The sequence below is a fragment of the Cebus imitator genome, unplaced genomic scaffold (assembly GCF_001604975.1).
Source record: "Cebus imitator isolate Cc_AM_T3 unplaced genomic scaffold, Cebus_imitator-1.0 Scaffold382, whole genome shotgun sequence".
NCBI classification, from domain to species: Eukaryota; Metazoa; Chordata; class Mammalia; order Primates; family Cebidae; genus Cebus; species Cebus imitator.
The window spans coordinates 429,960-449,769 of record NW_016107697.1 but is presented as its reverse complement, the minus strand read 5'-3'; the positions used below and the strand labels follow the sequence as shown (position 1 = coordinate 449,769).

At 36.7% G+C, this 19,810-nt stretch overlaps 1 protein-coding gene across 1 annotated transcript in view; it reads right to left on the bottom strand.

The window, feature by feature from the left end:
- The window catches only part of LOC108288695 (ubiquitin carboxyl-terminal hydrolase 45), a 47,411-nt gene that overhangs the window by 4,586 nt on the left and 23,015 nt on the right, over positions 1-19,810 (bottom strand). The window contains exons 6-10 of the mRNA XM_037731099.1: positions 15,274-15,416; positions 14,790-14,885; positions 9,594-9,724; positions 1,917-2,093; positions 1,062-1,117 (exon numbers count right to left, since the gene is read on the bottom strand). Of these exons, the coding sequence (XP_037587027.1) occupies positions 1,062-1,117; positions 1,917-2,093; positions 9,594-9,724; positions 14,790-14,885; positions 15,274-15,416 (603 nt within the window). The remainder of the gene's footprint in view (positions 1-1,061; positions 1,118-1,916; positions 2,094-9,593; positions 9,725-14,789; positions 14,886-15,273; positions 15,417-19,810) is intronic.

Below are 19,810 nucleotides of genomic sequence, written 5' to 3'. Positions count from 1 at the left end.
TAATTAACTTAATCCTTATTTTTAAAGGAAACTTTAAAGAATATATTAGAACTCTAATTTTCTCTTTGCTGAAAACTGGTCATTAGGAATAGAGACAATGTCACACAACAATTGAAACACAGGATTTTTGTTGTTGTTGTTTTCTGAGGTAGGCTCTTGCTCTGTTGCCTAGGCTGGAGTACAGTGGTGCGATTACAGTTCACTGTAACCTCTGCCTCTCAGGTTCAAGCGATTCTCATGCCTCCGCCGAGAAGCTGGGATTACAAGCGTGTACCACGCCTAATTTTTGTTTTTAGTAGACACATGGTTTCACCACGTTGGCCAGGCTAGTCTCAAATTCCTGAGCTCAAGGGATCTGCCCACCTCAGCCTCCCAGAGTGCCGAGATTACAGGAATGAGCCACCACACCCAGCAGAATTTTTTTTTAAAAAAGGAAGGTCCATCTTGTCTAGCACTACTTGTCACAAGCATATATGCACTTCACTAAACACTTGGCTGCTTTTATTACATATTATCATATAGATTAAGAAGTATATTTGCCTTGAATGCAAAACAGGTTTTCACCTATTATTCCAATTATGACTGATGGGCTGCCCACAGTGCTGTGCTCACAAAAGCATTGCGAGGCTGAACCCAGACTCATCTGGACTGTTAGGAACAATCAGCAATGTCTTCTATGAGCAAGAAGGAGGAAAACGGAGAGTGTGTGCTGTGTATCTGACCTTAATATCTTGCATTTTCTCTGATAAACTGAATCCTATGTGCATAGGGAAGCCCCCCCAAAAGAAGTTGAATTTAACTAATTTAACATTAAAGTCAATAAATAGCTAATCAATTAGGAGACAGGCCTACAATCAACACTGTTCAGGGAATCTATCCAGTCCATGGGCTATTCCTTTTCTGAGAAATGTACTCTCATCCAAGAGGCTGGGACTCCTCTCTCCTAGCTACAAACAACTGATCCGTGAGTAGAGTCTAATCCAACATGGAATAATGAAGTTTCTCTCTACTGGGAATTTAAAAATCAAGAATCATGAACAGCCAGTATAGTTTTTACATACCTGGAACTATGACATGCAAATACTGCTTGGTCTGCGTGGAGATAAATGAAGAAAATCTACAGAGTCAGAGAAACTAGGAAAATAAGAAGAATGCTTTCTGGATTCCTGACAACTTTCCTGTTTCTTACATTCCCCAGTAATATCTCCCTGCGCCTTAAGATTTCTTTTTTAGACAGAGTTTCACTCTATCATCCAGGCTGGAGTGCAGTGGCACAATCTTGGCTCACTACAACCTCCACCTCCCAGGTTCAGGCGATTCTCCTGCCTCAGCCTCCCAAGTAGCTAGGATTACTGGCACATGCGCTACCATGCCTGGCTAACTTTTGTTATTTTTGGTAGAGACAGGGTTTCATGATGTTGCCCAGGCTGGTCTTGAACTCCTGACCTCAGATGATCCACCTGCCTTGGCCTCCCAAAGTGTTGGGATTACAGGCATGAGCCACCACGTCTGGCCACAATTCATTTTTATTTAAGACAGTTTAAATTATTTTATTTATAGCCAAAGGGCATTAACTATGGCTGTAAAAGGATAAAGGCAAATATCTTACAGAAGAAAAAATATCTAGAACATTTATTTTAAAAATTATTTATAAACTGTACTTTTAAGTTGTAGTAGAAATTACTTCCTTAGTTTTTGAGACAGTCTCACTCTGTCCCCCAGGCTAACGTGGTGCAATAGCGCCATCTCAGCTCACTGCAACCTCCACCTTCTAGATTCAAGCAATTTTTCTGTCTTAGTCTCCCAAGTACCTGGGACTACAGGCATGCACCACCATGCCTGGCTAATTTTTGTATTTTAATAGAGACAGGGTTTCACCATGTTGGCCAGGCTAGTCTCGAACTCCTGACCTCAGATGATCCACCCCGCCTTGGCCTCCCAATACTTCTTTAGTTTTGTATCCTCTTCTTGAAAACAATATATGATATACAGAAAGAAACCTTACCTTTGTTTCTTCTGTCCTCACTGCATCCAGAAGATAATGAAGAAGCTCCTGACTGTCCTGTTGCTGGAAATCTTTAAATCGAGGTGCCCTGTGGTTTAAAAACAAAAGAGGAAAGAAAAAAAAGAATAATCATTCCATGGTTCATCAACACTCTTCTCTAAATGCACTTGAAATAGCAGAGTTATTAGTCAAGTGCGTAGCCCACGCCTGTAATCCCAGCACTTTGGGAGGCTGAGGGGCAGATCACTTGAGCTCAGGAGTTTGAGACCAGCCTAGGCAACAAGGTGAAACCTCCTCTCTACCAAAACACACATGCACACACACAAAATAGCATAGAGTTAAAGAAGCAGTTTACTACTTTTTCAATAAATAGATGAAATGTGATTACTGTTTCAATTAGGGTGTGATTTTAAGTGTGCACTGAGAACAATATGGCTATCATTTATTAAGCAACTACTACATGTGAAGCACAGTATTAGTAGTTTTTCACATGTTAAGGCATAATCCTCCAACAACTTTGTTGGGATGTACTGTTTTCTCCAACTTACACATGAGGGCTCAGAGGTATTGTTTAAATAGTTTGCAAGGTCACACAGCTAGCAAAAAGAACACATGCACACAAAAACAGTATTCAAACCCAAGCCACTGTGATATATTATCTTCCTACCTTAATGAAAAGAAAAGAAATAGAGTGTTTATATTAAAATAAAGGACTATAAATTGATCTGCCTGTGAATATATTTTTTAAGGACTTGACAATTAAATTTCCTCTGTATTTAATTTAATAAAAAGATTAGGTTGGGCACGGTGGCTCACGACTCTAACCTCAGCACTTTGGGAGGCCAAGGCGGGCGGATCACCAGGTCAGGGGATTGAAACCATTCTGGCTAAAAAGGTGAAGCCCCGTCTCCACAAAAATTAGCCAGGTGTGGTGGTGGGCACCTGTAATCCCAGCTACTCAGGAGGCTGAGGCAGGAGAATCACTTGAACCTGGTAGGCAGAGGTTGCAGTGAGCCGAGATAGCGCCACTGTACTCCAGCCTGGGTGCCAACAGAATGAGACTTCGTCTCAAAAAAAAAAAAAAAAAAAAAAAAAAAAAATCAGGTACTATTCATGGAGACACTGACATAGTAAATATTTGGTTGATTTCTGTAACTTTAAAAAATAAACTACAGTAAACTCCAATGCTAAAATGAACATTTTGCCTCAAGTGCAGACAAGTTTTAAATCTAGAAAGTGTTCTGACATAAGATGAAGAAATAATTCTGTCAAAATACAAAATGAGAACATATTATAGAAGACAAATTTACAACTATAGTATTTACAACATATCTTATGTGATATACAAAACAGCACTGTTCAGGCATTTATAATTAATATAAGTTCTATTTTATGCTTGAGAAAACTGAAAAATAAGCTAAGTGCCACTAACATACCTATAGGTCTGCTGACTGAGTACAGTACTTAATTTATTATTTTTATTTTTATGAGACAGAGTCCCGCTCTGTTGCCCAAGCTGGAGTGCAGTGGCACAATCTCAGATCACTGCAACCTCCAACTCTTGAGTTCAAGTGATTCTCCCGCCTCAGCCTCCCAAGTAGCTGGGACTACAGGCACCCGCCACCAAGCCAAGCTAATTTTTGTATTTTTAGTAGAGACAGGGTTTCACCATGTTGGCAGGCTGATCTCGAACTCCTGACCTCAAATGATCCACCCACCTTGGCCTCCCAAAGTGCTGGAATTACAGGCGTGAGCCATCACGACCAGCCAAGTGCAGTACTTTAAGCGTTATTCTTCATTATCTCAGTATAAACACTCATCCTAATAATACAAAGAAAGTGAGTCCCTGACTGCTAAAACATTAACTGGTAGTCAATCTAGCCTGTAAAAGGAAACACCACTCCAGCCACTCTTGCTAAGTAGCAGCACATAGCAACATGTTGACAATACTTTACTACCCTGATGGGGTCCCATCCTGCATGTGGTGAACAGAATCCACCTCCTAGATTAGAGATGAGGATAGAAACCGAGATGGACACATATTCTAATTCTTTTTGGACCTCCATAGCTGGCATCAGGAGAGGCAGAAACTGCAGGACCCTATACTTGTACATTCCAAGGAAGGCCAGTGAAGTAGCAGAAGACTAGGAGAGGGAACAGGAGAACCCTTCAGAGATCTTCACTAGACAAGGGGTAGGTAGGAGGAAGGAGCAGTTTATGGCTTTCAAAGCAGACAACACAGGAACAAAATCATTTCTGAACAAAAAGAAACTGCTTTCACCATGTCTCTGCCTATAGCTGCACCTCAACCAATGCAAAAACTAAAATTTAATAAACTCAGATTTGTTTTTTTCGTGTTTACCTAGGAATGGGCAAAAAAAAAAAAAATCACAGGATGATTTATAGACTATGATGGAAACTATCTGAGCTACCCATATCAAGAGACACTGTCAAACTTAGTAAGGGATAAAAAAAGAAAAATCACCAAACATATGAAAATATTCAGCCTATTCAAACTAAGGAGAACACTAAATACTCCCAGGAAATGTACTTTAGTAAAAGTATTACCGTAAGAGAAGAGAACTTTTAAAAACCTCAAGGTGTAAGAAAAAAACCATATGTATGAGCATAAATTAGGAGACTGTCAAGAAAAAGAAATTTAATCAACTTTTATGTTCATCACAGCACTACTCACAATAGCAAAGACATGGAATCAACCTAGGTCCCCATAAATGGTGGAATGGATAAAGAAAATGTGGTTCACATACATCATGGAATACTACACAGCCATAAAAAAATGAAATCATGTCCTTTGCAGCAAGCAACATGGAAGCAGCTAAAAGCTGTCATCCTAAGAGAACTAACACAAAAGCAGAAAACCAAATAAAACAAACAATAACCACAAAATTGAAGACCTTGCTCCCAAATAAGGCTCATCACAAGTGGTCAAAGTATCTGATAATCACCACTGGAATAGAAACTTCAAGAGATTGGGTAAACTTTAAAAAAATCAGCACATACACATGGTATGGATAAACCACAAATTATGCCAAGTGAAAGAAGTCACATAAAAAAGAGTACACACTGTATGATTCCATTTCTACCGAATTCCACAAAATGCAAACTAATCTATTGTGACAAAAAATACAGGTAAGAGGTATACCACGCAGGAATGGAGTTTGGAGGAGAGGTTCTACAGAGAGGGATTACAAAGGGGCCCAAGGAAACTCTGGGAGGTGATGGATACACTCATTATATTGAATGAATGTATATACATATATAAAAATATATATACACACAAAATGTATAGATATGTCAAAACTTATCCAATAGTACACTTGATTTTTCAGAGAGACAGGCGTAACAGGAGTGCAGTGACACTAACAGTTCACTGTACACTTGAAACTCCTTGGCTCAAGTGATCCTGCTACCTCAGCCTCTAGAGTAGCTGAGAATACAGGTGTGTGCCATCACACCTCTGGCTAATTTTTTTTTTCATAGAGATAGAGTCTCCCTATATTACTCTGACTAGTCTCAAACTCCTGGCCTCAGACAATTCTCCCACCTTGGCCTCCCAAACTGTTGGGATTACAGATGTGAGCCACCATGTCTGGCCCTAGTAGTACACTTTAAATATGTACAATTTATTTTATGTCAAATATACCTCAGTAAAGCTATTCAGAATATCCATCAATACAATTCAGTATTCTAACAGACAAAAAAAAAATCCACGATTATTTTAATAGATATGAAAAAGTATATGGAAAAAAAATCCATTTCCTGATAAGAACTCTCAGAAAAAAAGAAAAACTAAGAATAATTGGGAATCTCCTCAACCTGATAAAAGGCATCTATGAAAAATCTACAGTTATTATCACACTTATGTGTGAAAGACTGAATGCTCTCCTTTTATTATCAGGAATAAGGCAAGATGCCCGTTTCATCATTCTAACATTGTACTGGCAATCCTTGTTCATTTTCTTTTTTCCAAGAAGAGTCCTATTGCAATATGTATTGGTTGTCCTTGCCAGTAATATAAGAAAAAGATACAGATTGGAAAGAAATAAAATAATCTTCATTTGCCAATGACATTATTGTCAACAGAGGAAATATCAACGAATCTACATAAAGCTAATAGAACTAGCAAAGCAAGTTGAGTAGGGTAGCTAGCAAGAAACAAGGTCAATATACAAAAAACAACTGTATTTCTCTATATTAACAACGAACAATTGGAAATTACATTTTTTAAAAAGAGTATCATTTATAATAAATAGCATAAAACAAGAAATTCTTAAGATAAATCTAACAAAATATGTGCAGGATTTGTATGCTGAAAACTATACAACCTTGATGAGAAAAATCAAAGACCTAGAAAATTGATAAGATATCACACATTAAAAGATTCAATATTGTTAAGATGTTGATTCTCCCCAAATTGATCTACACATTCAAAACAATCCCAGCTGGCAATCTGGTTCTATAATTCACATAAAAAAGCAAAAAAAAAAAAAAAAAACAAACCAGCCAGGCGCGGTGGGTCACACCTACAATCCTAACACTTTGGGAGGCCTAGGCAGGCGGATCACCTGAGGTCAGGAGTCTGAGACCAGCCTGACCAACATGGAGAAACCCCGTCTCTAATAAAAATACAAAATTAGCCATGAGTGGTGGTGCATGCCTGTAATCCCAGCTATTCACAAGGCTGAGGCAGGAGAATCACTTGAACCCAGGAGGCAGAGGTGCAGTGAGCTGAGATTGCACCATTGCACTTCAGCCTGGCAACAGAGTAAAACTCCATCTCAAAAAAAAGAAAAAAAAAAAAAAAAAGCAAATTACCTAGTATAGTTTGAAAAGACTGACCAAAATTTGAGAACTCACACTACTCAGTTACAAGACTTACTATGAAGCTACAGTAATCAAGACAGTGTAGGCTTCAGGGTAAAAACAAGACATATAGATCAATGAAACAGAATATAGTTCAGAAATAAACCCAAACACATACAGCTTAAATCTTTATCTGATTTTTTGAAAATTATTTGTCTAATGTATACCTATTTTAAAAGTAAATGCTATTAAAAATGATGCAATTTAAAACTTTTTGGCCAAGCATGGATGCTCATGCCTGTAATCCCAGCTACTTGGGAGGTTGAGCAGGAGGAATGATCCAGCCCCAGAGTTAGAGGCTGCAGTGAGCTATGATCGGGCCATTGCACTCCAGCCAGGGCACAGAGTGAAACCCTGAAAAATAAAAATAAAAATAAAACTCTTCAAATAAAGTTTGATCTCGTTATTCTACTTGCAGGAATCTATCCTACAGATGTATTTCTGCGAGTAGCGTATACACACAAAACAAAGTTATATACACATGTACTAACATGGAAAGATGTATAAAATACATTAAGTAAATCAAGCAAGTTGCAAACAATTTGCATATGTCTGTGTATGCATAATTACTTTTGGAAAGAATCAGATAATAGTTACTTCTGAGGAGTAAATATAGAGAGGAGTTTGAATTTTTATCTATGAGTGCCCATTATTTTAATAATTTTTAAAATGTTGGCCAGGCGTGGTGGCTCACGCCCGTAATCTCAGCACTTTGGGAGGCCAAGGCAAGTGGATAATGAGGTCAGGAGATTAAGACCATCCTGGCCAACATGGTGAAGCCCTGTCTCTACTAAAAATACAAAAAAAAATTAGCTGGGCATGGTGGTATGTGCCTGTATTCCCAGCTACTCAGAAGGCTGAGGCAGGAGAATCCCTTGAACCTGGAAGGTTAAGGTTGCAGTAAGCCAAGATCGCACCACTGAACCCCAGTCAGGCAACAGAGAGAGACTCTCTCAACAAATAAATAAATAAATAAAAATAAAAATGTTTATAAACCTTTATAACCAGGAAGAAAGTTATAAAAAACCATTTTTTTCTGGCAAAGTCAAACAAATTTCTACAGCATATAATACCATAATACATTTTTTTTAAATTTCAACTTTTATTTTAGATTAGGGGTTACATGTGCAAGTTTGTTACCTGGGTATACTGTGTGATACTGAGGTATGAATGATCCTGTGGCCCAGGTACTAAGCACAGTACCCAACAGTTTTGCAACCCTTCCTCCCTCAATGACTCGCACCTCTAGTAGTCCCCAGTCTCTATTGTTGCCATATTTATGTCCACGAGTACCCAATGTTTAGCTTCCACTTATAAGTAAGAACATGTGGTATCTAGTTTTCTGTTCCTGCATTAATTCACTTAGGATAACGGTCTCCAGCTGCATCCATGTTGCTGCAAAGAGCATGATTTCATTCTTTATTATGGCTGGGCTAAAAATGTTTTAACTCTGTGAGACACTCATGCCTTTGAGACTTTTGCAGGTTTTTGGTCTGCGAGCTTTGAAGAAACATCATTTGCCTACCAAATGAAACATACACTAAATCCTCTATTTTGGACTATATTTAAAATATCATGGCATACATTACTAGTTTTAATTAAAATGAGATTTTAAAGTCTATAGATATACAAAAATGCAAGCTCATATTTAAAGAATTTTCCTTCTACATATTTCAGTAATTATGGACTGGACTAGCTTGTGAGTTTCATGAGGACAGGGTGCATTTTTAATGCAATATATATTGTGTACCCCTGGGTTATAGCCTTATAAAAAGCAAGCTCTCTGTTTTTTTATATAAATGAATACATTAAAGTCAAATCAGATCCTTTATGTGTTTATTTCCAGGCACATAAGGACTTGGTTTTTAAACATACTATAACACCTTGAGAAATTCACTTAAACTGTATTTGCCTCAGAGCTCATCTTTAAAAATAAGAAAGCTAGCCGGACGCGGTGGCTCAAGCCTGTAATCCCAGCACTTTGGGAGGCCGAGGCGGGTGGATCACGAGGTCAAGAGATCGAGACCATCCTGGTCAACACGGTGAAGCCCTGTCTCTACTAAAAATACAAAAAAAAATTAGCTGGGCATGGTGGTATGTGCCTGTAATCCCAGCTACTCAGGAGGCTGAGGCAGGAGAATTGCCTGAACCTAGGAGGCAGAGGTTGCGGTGAGCCGAGATCGCACCATTGCACTCCAGCCTGGGTAACATGAGTGAAACTCCGTCACAAAAAAAAAAAAAAAAAAAAAAAAAAAAAAAAAAAAAAAAAAAAAAAAAAAAAAAAAAAAAAAAAAAAAAAAAAAAAAAAAAAAAAAAAAAAAAAAAAAAGAAAGCTAGATTACACGATATCTTACAGTACTTTCTAGATTTTGCAACTCTGATTTTGTTACTTTATGGTATTACAACATAGGCATTCAAGTCAGGACAGACCTCTATTTGATTCTCAGCTTTTCACTCAGACTAGGTGAGCCATTTAATTTCTGTCTCCATTTCCTTACATATGAGGATAATCCACTTCTTGAGAGGACTGAGATATAATTTTCATAAAGCATAGAGCTGTAACTAATAAATGTTAGTTCTTTCTTGATAGTCTAGGCAATAATACCAAAGTTACAGTAAGAATGAAACTATTCATGTTAAGTGATTAATACATTAGTATTTTGTAATTCATAATTAGTTATATTAAAAATGTAGATGCACCCACTTCTGACAAAGCTGATTAAAAAGAACTTTAGGAGAAAGTGGTCCTTTTTCAGTCTCCTTCATGCTGTGAAGAAACAGGAACAAGGCTGAGGTCAGTGGTCCAGGCCTTGAAAGTTCCACCACTAATGGGTCCTTTAAAAACATGATCAACTCTATGTCAATAACATATTAAAAATCTATGAGTTACACTTTGCTTAAATAACAGCAACTATATTGCCTCAACTGTATTAAGAAACTTTATTATTTCAGAAATGAAATAAAGACATAAAAATGGAAAACAAAAAACCTGCCTTGAAAAACACAGGTATTTTCATACCGTCTGCCCTTTGCTTAATAAAACTATTAGCTTGAATGATATCACCAATCTTTAATTGCTTGTCACTGTCCTTTAATGAACTATCCTATAAGTAAAATCACTAATCTACTTAATATTTGTACAACTCCACAAATAATCATACATTATTTGCTAGTAAATTATACTTATTAGCAAACCTCCACACCTTTCTTTTCCCCAAATATTTTACTAGTAAAATAAGGAATGAGGAATTATGTGACAAAATTAGCATAACATCTCCCTCTTTTAAAGGGGAGAGACATAAAGCTTGACAAAAGCAGCTAACATTGGGGGAAGGATTAACCCACTTAATTCTAGAACTTTTTTCCCCCCTCTAAATCTGGTTTCTAAAATATTATCCCCACCAATAATCCTTTCTCCTAAACGACAAGGAATAGAAAGCAGATCCCAAATATAAACTTGGGACATTAAAAGAATGTTATCTTCCGAGACAACTATTGAATATGTTTTCTTATTTCTATATTGATGAAACACCTCTTACATATGTATTTCATACTAACTATACTTAAAAATCCACCATAATCACAGAAAGGACAGGCTATAATTTTCAACACTATTTTTTTTTTTTTTTAAGAGACAGAGTTTCACTTTGTTGCCCAGGCTGGTCTTGAACTCCCAAGGCTCAACCAATCCTCCTGCCTTGGCCTCCCAAGTAGCTAGGACCACAGGCATGAGCCACCACACCTGGTCAAAATTACAGAGAACTCAAGACAGACCTTTTTTTTTTTGAGACAAAGTCTCATTCTGTCACCCAGACTGGAGTGCAGTGGTGTGATCAGCTCACTGTAACTTCAAACTTCTGGACCCAAGCAATCCTCCTGCCTTCACCTCCTGGGCAGCTGGGACTACAGATGCATGCCACTACACCCAGCTAATTTTAAAAATTTTTGTAGAGATTGGGGTGGTGGGGGGGTCTCATTTTGTTGCCCAGGCTGGTCTTAAACTCCTGGTTTCAAGTGATCCTCCCACCCCAGCCTCCCAAAATGCTAGAGGATTATAGGAATGAGCCATGGTGCTCCGGCTTCCATAGCTTTTGAATATCAAAAGTGCTTTTCTGGGCTGAGTGCCATGACTCACACCTGTAATCTCAACAATTTGAAAGGCCAAGGTGGAAGGATCACTTGAGTCCAGGAGTGCAAGGCCAGCTGGGGCAATACAGGGAGACCCCATCTCTGCAAAAAAATGAAAACTAAAAAATTGGCCAGGTGTAAGTGGCATGTGCCTGTGGTTCCAGCTACTCAGGAGGCTGAAGTGGGAAGATCCCTTAAGCCCAGACTGTAATGAGCCATGATGGCGCCTCTGCACTTCAGCCTGAGTGACAGAATGAGACTCTGTCTCAAAAAAAAAAAAAAAAAAAAAAAAAAAAAAGTGTTTTCTCTTCTGCTGTAAACCTAAAAGTGCTCTAAAAAATAAAGTCTTTTTTTAAGTGTTTTCTGCCAAGTTAACTAAAAGTTACCTCAAAGTCAAAAGTAAAATCTAAGGCGATTTTAAAGTTCAAGTACCAAGTTGTACTTCCCCTATTCCCAATGAAAGCATTTTTTAGAATAAAAAACCTTCAGAATGAAATGAGGAAATAACCTCAGTTTTAAAAAGCACATTAGGGCCAGGTATAGCAGCTCATGCCTGTAATCCCAGCACTTTGGGAGGCCGAGGGAGGGGGATCACTTGAGGTCAGGAGTTCGAGACCAGCCTGGCCAACACGGCAAAACTCCGTCTCTACAAAAAAAAAAAAAAAAAAAAAAAAAAAAAAATTAGCTGGGTGTGGTGGCACACATCTGTCGTCCCATATACTCAGGAGGCTGAGGCAGGAGAATTGTTTGAACATAGGAGGCAGAGGTTGCAGTGAGCTGAGATTGTGCCACTGTACTCCAGTCTGGACAACAGAGTGAGACCCCATCTCAAAAAATAAATAAATAAAATAAAAATAAATACACTTAAACTTTGAAAATAAAAGTTTGCTGAAATCACAAGGATGAATTTCACATATAATGTTGATTTTTTGAAAAGCAAAATGCATAAGAATGCATATAGTAAGATTCCATTTATATGAAGTATTAAAACAGGCAAACTATCCTGTTAGAAACCAGGTTAGTGGTTATTCATGTGGGTTAGGGAAGTAATGAATGGAGGGGAAACTGATGGGGCCTTCCAGATGCTGGTAATGTTACTTGAGCAAGGTGTCAGTTACACAAGTGTGTTAGCCGTGAAAATTCATCAAGCTATACACTCATGACATACATCTTTAAGAATAGTTTCAGGCCAGGTGCGGTGGCCCATACCTGTAATCCCAGAACTCTGGGAAGCCGAAGAGGGCAGATCACAAGGTCAGGAGTTCGAGACCAGCCTGACCAACATGGTGAAACCTGTCTCTACTAAAAAAGAAAAAAAATAAAAATAAAAAAATTAGCTGGGCGTGGTAGTGGGCTAATTCCAGCTACTCAGGTGGCTGAGGCAGGAGAATTGCTTCAACTGGGGAGGCAGAGGTTGCAGTGAGCTGAGATCACACTATTGCACTCCAGCCTGGGCAAAAGAGCAAGACTCTATCTTAAAAACAAACGAAAAAAAAAAAAAAAAAAAAAAAAAAAAAAAAAAAAAAAGCTCAAAAAAAAAAAAAAAAAAAAAAAAAAAAAAAAAAAAACAAAACAACCACAAAAAAACCCCAATATTTTCCTTAAATAAAAAGAATATTTTCATTAAATAAAAAGTTTTCCAAACACATTGTTGATATGCATATAAATATTAAATTAAATCCAGCAGCATATAAGAATAACATATCATAACTAACTGGGATTTCTAACAGGAATACAGGATAGGTTTAACATGTGAAGGAGCAATTGATGTAATTCACCACATTAACAGAATAAAGAAGAAAAAATATATGATCATCTTAATAAACGTGGGAAAAGCACTTGACAAAATTCAACATACATTCTGATAAACTTTCAGAAAACTAGCAGTGGAAGGGAATGTCCTCACTTTATAAAGAACACCTATGAAAATCCTACCTTCATATGCAATAATGGGGGAAGGCTGAATGTTTTTCCCCCTTATTTTGGGATTAAGGCAAGGATGCCTGTTCCCATCATGTCTATTCAACACGTTACTGGAGGTCTGAGCCAGCACAATAAGGTTAAAAAAAAAAAAGGAATATAGACAAAAAACAAAGATAATCTGGTGATTCAAAAGGCAGTAACCTCAAAGAGTAGTCCCACAGCTCAGGTCAACTTTATGCCCTAAAAACGTAAGACCTACGATTGAAAATTACCCTGTGAGAATGATACAAACCTAAAGTTATCAACTACAGTATCTAACTGACATATAGCAATCCTGAGACACAGCTTTGCAAGTCAAGTATTTAAACTCAACATCCAGTTGCATTTAATAGGAAATCACATTTAATAGGTCTTTATAAATGACTAAGCAGTAACTTTCCTTTAGTAGTTTTAAGGATCTCACTATACTTTATTTAGAATAGGACATTGGAATCTACCATTATATATTTAAGGGGCTTAATAAGAAATGTTTACAGGCTGCCTTTCAACACTACACACACACACACGCACATATAGTAAACATATATATATATACACATAAAACAGGAGGCAGCTTTGAAAAATTATATATATATAATTAACATACTGTTACACATATAATACCACTGTCTTTCAAAGCTATTTATAAATAACAGTAATGTCTTTCAAAGCTGCCTACTGGGAAAACAATCTACATTAGGCTAAGCATTTTTAGAGCTCTTTAATTGTTTTCAAAAGTCAGATCATGAGCTACATATATACTCTCTGTTACACACATTCATGCTGATCAATTTCTCACTAAAATTATCCTTACTAGTATCAATACCCCCCCAGCCAAAGTCCATCAGAAACACACCTATCGTTAAACTAGGTGGGTTTATTACTTGTGGCAGTGAGGGAGAACACATAGCACGGGGAACTACAGGTGTCCTAACAAGAGGGCGCTATAAAGAACCTACACAGGATTTAGGCTCTGATTGAGTAATCAGAAGGTGGGTTTCAGGAAGCAGAGGTTTACTCTAGAGTAAATGTCCTCAGAAAGCAGAGGTAATTCTATTATTGGACATCTCAATAAATCTTATATATTGTGGCAGTTGGTAGGGGAGACTAAAATGAGGATAAATCTCTAACTTAGCATTCATTTCTCATTTTGGCTGAGAGAAGGTGTTTGAGATTTTCTAAATGGCAAATGACCTTGTTTTTGTCTGTGTTTAGACAAAATCATGATGTGGCCTTGCTTTGTCTCATTTCATCATAATCCCAGAGAAACCTAGTAAGAGGTTGTTATTCTGTGGGATTATTTGAATAACATGGCCTAATTTTGGGTACCAGGCCAGCTTCTAAATATCTTTTTTTTTTTTTTTTTTTTGTCTTTCTCACTAGCTTAAAAACTTATCATCAGGCTAGGCTTCAAAAAACCTTTTAGATGCTCACTATTAAAATTTCATCTACTATTAAAGAACAAAAATGCTAAATTTAAACAAATGTTACCAGAAACTAAAAAATAGGGGTCCTAGGCATTTTGCTCAATGAAGTCAAACCTCTTCTGTTTCTTCAGTATGCTTATTTTAAAGCTACCTTAATATCTTTGTATTATTTGATCCATGGCATATTGGAACCATAACATATCTTAAAGTTATGATTTTAGAAATTTTAAATCTGATTAATTTCGCAGAATGCTTTTAAATTATTTTTTAATTGCCCTGACTGCTGTCTTAGTTGACAGATCTGTGAATTCGGAAACGAGATTTTGGTAACAACAGCTCATCTGAAAGCATCTATTATTCAAATGGTTATACTTATTACTCACAAGCTGAGAGTCTGAGGAAGGAAAAATCTTGAGTTTTGTACTATTTTCTTTGATCTCATTCATCAAATCAGTAAGAATATAAGTCTGTGCCAAGTTCTAAAAGAAAGCAAAATTAAAGTCTTCAGATTCAGTTACATTATGCCTCTGATTTTATGAAATATGCTCTCAAAGTTTCAAATTTCATCTAGCATAGCAAAAATGTTTATTTCAAAAAACATTAAGATTTAGCTGAGTACATTTTACATTTAGTAAAGATCACTATTACTAATAGAGCCATGGTAAAATACACAGAAAACCTTTCAGAAGCATTGTGCGAAAATAAGGTACATGTAGGCATGGCGATGGCCCAAGATAGCGTAAAACAAAAAGAAAACAAATTTCTAGAGGAATGTTTCACAGTCATTTGACAGTCTACAGGTGAGCCAATGACCATATAAATTAAAAGAATCTTTTACATACTACGAAGCTTTCTGATGACTCTTACCTGCATGACTGCATTAAAAAAGCAAGTATTTCCTAAATTTGTAAGTCCTCTTACAGATGATAAACTTCTACCTTTTCCTTCCTTCTTTATTTCATCTGTTTCACATTTTTCTTCACAAAGTTTCATGATTCTAGAAAATGTACCTACAAGTTAGAGAAAAAATAACTGACACAAGACGTAAAGTTAAATATATGTCATTTAACATAATTTATATATATTATTCAAAATAAAATTTAAATAAGATTGTCTCCCTGAATCAGTGTTCCTGAAGGGGAAGAATACAAACACAACTGTCTTTGGTTTTATACTTTATTGCTAGAGCAATTAATTTAAACTTTAGTATACTGATCGGTACCTCACACTATATTACAGAATAAACTGCAGATGAATTAAAAAACTAAATGGTAAAAGAACAGTCGAGAAACAAGTAGAAAAGATCAAACTTCTAAATACCATTCCCCATGAAAAGGAATAAGGACTTCTAGAGGAAAAGGCTGATTCTAAACCTGGGGCAGCAAAGATGCAAAATGAACCCATAACATTTTGCCATGCCAGAGAATAAGGAAGTGCTCAAAAACTGTGATTGGGAATAATTCAAAATACACAGGGATTTTGACCAGGCTCCCACTAGTTCAATTCAGGATAATCTGACCATTAAAATAAGTGCAGGTATAATAGATTTTTATTCACAGAATGAATCTGAATTGATAACAAATTTTTTAAATTAAAAAAAAAGAAAGAAAAAGTAGGGAAGAGACTTCCTTATAAAAGAATGCCAGCTAACAGAAGAAATGATGGAATTAGGAAAATCACCATCCTATGTGGCAATTTTTGTATTTTTCTTGCAACATTTCTGCAAATTTGAAAACGTTCATATTCAAAGTTTTAAAAAATCAACAGAACCACATTGAAGTACAAAAAGTAAAATATCTAAATGTAAGACACATAAGTGCATGTTTTGTGCTTGCAGATTTATATAATTAATGCAGATCTGAAAATTATATTAGACTGGGCATGGTGGCTCAGGCCTGTAATCCTAGCGCTTTGAGAATCTGAGGCAGGTGGATCACTTGAGGTCAGGAGTTCGAAACCAGACTGGGCAACATGGTGAAACCCCATCTCTACTAAAAATATAAAACTTAGCTGGGAGTAGTGGTGTGCATGCCCAGCTACTCAGGAGGCTGAGGCATGAGAATCGCTTGAACCTGGGAGGCAGAAGTTGCAGTGACCTGAAATCATGCCACTGCACTCCAGTCTAGGTGAGAGCAAGACTCTGTCTCGAAAGAAAAAGAAAAAGAAAAAGAAAAGAAAAAAGAAAAGAAAAGGAAAGGAAAGGAAAAGAAAAGAAAAGAAAGAAAAGAAAGAAGGAAAGAAGGAAGGAAGGAAGGAAGGAAACAGAAAGAAAGAAAGAAAAGAAAGAAAGAAAAGAAAGAAAGGAAAGAAAAGAAAGAAAGAAAGAAAATTATATTATCAGTTCATGTTTAGTAACAATATGAAAACAAAGAACAATTCCTAACATTTACTGACATGGCTGATTATTCTTAGAATCAAAATTTTAGTTTGAAGTTTGACAAGAAATTCCAAAGTTGTGAAATGTTTTAGTTTTAACTAGATGCTCTTTTAAATTCCTTTCAGCCCTCAGATTTTTTTTTTAACAGTGTCTCACTTTGTAGCCCAGGCTAACATGTAGTGGCACAATCTCGGCTTACTGCAACCTCTGCCTCCTAGGTTCAAGTGATTCTTGTGCCTTAGCCTCCCGAGAAGCTGAGATTACAGGCATCCACCACCACACCCGACTAATTTTTGTTTTTTTTTTTTCGTCGAGATGGGGTTCACCATGTTAGACAAGCTGGTCTCAAACTCCTGACCTCAAGTGATCTGCTCACCTCAGGCTCCCAAAGTGCTGGAATTATGGGTGTGAGCCACTGTGCCTGGCCAGCCCTCAGATTTTTATAATTCTTTACAATTCCATGTTTTTTTCACCTAATACTGACATACTGCCTTGCATTACTAATTAACTTTTAAATATATGGCTGATTGATGGAAACAGGGGAATGTCTTATTATTGCTTTTCCTGCCAAAGGGGTAGAGCAATGTTGTTCACAATAAAAATTCAAAACACATAAAATCTGCAAGATTAAATAGCAGAACTAGAAGAAGTTTAGCTTCTTGAGTTCTCAAGAGGAAATAAATTAAGACACCTGCCCCACTTCTGTAAACAGCATTAAAGGAGATGAATCCAAGTCGGGGTAGCTGTGTTCTAAGGAGCAGGAAGTGCTGGGATTACAGGCATGAGCCACCGCGCCCAGCCTAAGATGTTTCTTTCATTAAGCAAATCTACGTCATGGAAAACAGTTTTAAATACTAACAACTTTTATCCTGTGCTGCAATATTTTTTATAAACCCTATTAACTGTTTTCCCCCCTTATTCCTGGTTTGCTTATTCTTTAAATGTTATTGGAATTTGTTGATATTAAGGAGCTGTTTTTAACTTCCAACTCCAGAATCCTGAGTTAAAGCAGAAAAGAACTAGGAAGATAAGTTTCTTCTCCTGTGCTCCAGATACTATAATAAATAAGAAATAAACCCCATACTAGAGCTTGGGGGCAAAGGCCAGCACAATCAATGAAGTGGGTTACTGAAGTACAAACATAAGGCATGGAAAAATAGAAAACAGGGAAGAGGCCAGGCAGTGTTAAAATGAATATAAAAGCAAATGAAAAAAGCCAGTTAGTAGTTAAGAAGCATTACACAAATAAGAGGAACCCTGACATGGATGCTGGCTGGATTTGCAGACAGACAGTCTGCCTCTTGTTTATATCTGAGACTGTAAATAGAACCTAGAATAAGAAGGGTTCAGACTCTCCAGACTCTCATTATTGCTCTTGCCAATAGCTAGTTTCATGGTGATTTTTAAGAGATTTAAGATAAGAGAGTAATTAAATCCAAGCATTACTCAATTTTTCCAGGCTGTTAACTCTGATTTTACATTTACAAAACTCAGTCTCCAACAGGTTAAGTGATTTGCCCAAGGTCACAATGATAATCTTCTGATTATAAGTCCATTGTGATTTTACCACCTAAATTCTCTTCAGTGATTTATGTACAATGGAAGAATTACTAAAAGACAGGTCAAGATTCTTACAGATTTGGGTATATGTAGCCCTAAACAAATATGACTCCTCAAAAGTATCTCCTTAACTTTTTTTTGTTATTGTTTCTTCCAAAACATGAACCAGACTTAACATTCTTAATAAGTGTTGCCATAATATTTTTTAGGTTATTAACATGAAAACAGAATGGGTGAAAGAAATAACCTATAGGTAAAAACTATATATATATTTTATATACTTATAAAATATATATATATATACACATGACTCCCATTGAGCCTGTTTTAAAAAACATTAGAAAATACATATATATACAGACACATAATTCACTTGGGAAAATACTCCCAGAAATTATATTTTAATCTTGCAAAGACACACACATTTTTAAAAACCATAATATGCAAATAATTTATGTATCTGTGGGCCACATTTATCCAACAGTTTTCAAAACATCTGGGATAGCATCTTAAAGTAAACAATGTTCACAAGACCATCTGGACAAAACTGCAGGCAAAATAAAGCATAAACATATGGAAAAACAGATTTTCCCCCTCCCTTCAGCAGTAAGGGATGACAAATGTCAAACCTAGATATATCCACGCTTCACTGTGCGATGCTTTTCAGCACCACCTGGCTCTCCATGCACAGCCACCAAATATGGACAGCACTGCCAGAAAGAACATATCCACAGGGCAATGGCAATAAAAAGTTTATTTCATGGTTAAATAGCCACTTCACACAAGTGGCAAGGAGCTGTTTGTTGACTTTTACATGTAAAAGTGTGAGAAAATATTAAAAATTAACTGTGGCATTAAACAGATAAGATAATTTAACTAGAAAATAGACTAACATTCTTTTTTTCTTTTTTTTTGTAGGGGGGTGAGGGGATGGAGTCTTGCTCTGTCTCCCAGGCTGGGGTGCAGTGGTGCGATCTCGGCTGCACTGCAACCTCCACCTCCCAGGTTCAAGTGATTCTTGTGCCTCAGTCTCCCAAGTAGTTGGAATTATAGGCACATGCCACCATGCCCGGTTAACTTTTTGTATTTTTAGTAGAGATGGGGTTTCACCACGTTGGCCAGGCTGGTCTCAGACTCCTGACCTCAAGTAATCCGCCTGCCTCAGCCTCCCAAAGCGCTGGGATTACAGGAGTGAGACACTGTGCCCAGCCAGCATAACATTCTCTAATAGCTATTTAAGTCTTTTATTTAAAATAAAAGTACAAGTTTTACATTTTACTAAGTAGCACATTTACAAAATGTAACAATTTAAATTGATTTATCAATGCGCTTTAAGTATCAGGCACTATATGAACCATTATAACTGTTTACACCTAATTTATTATTTATAACTGGAGTATAAAGAATTGATACATAGTGAACAGCAGAGACTTTAAATCTTAGTTTTTTTTTTTTTTTTTTTTGAGA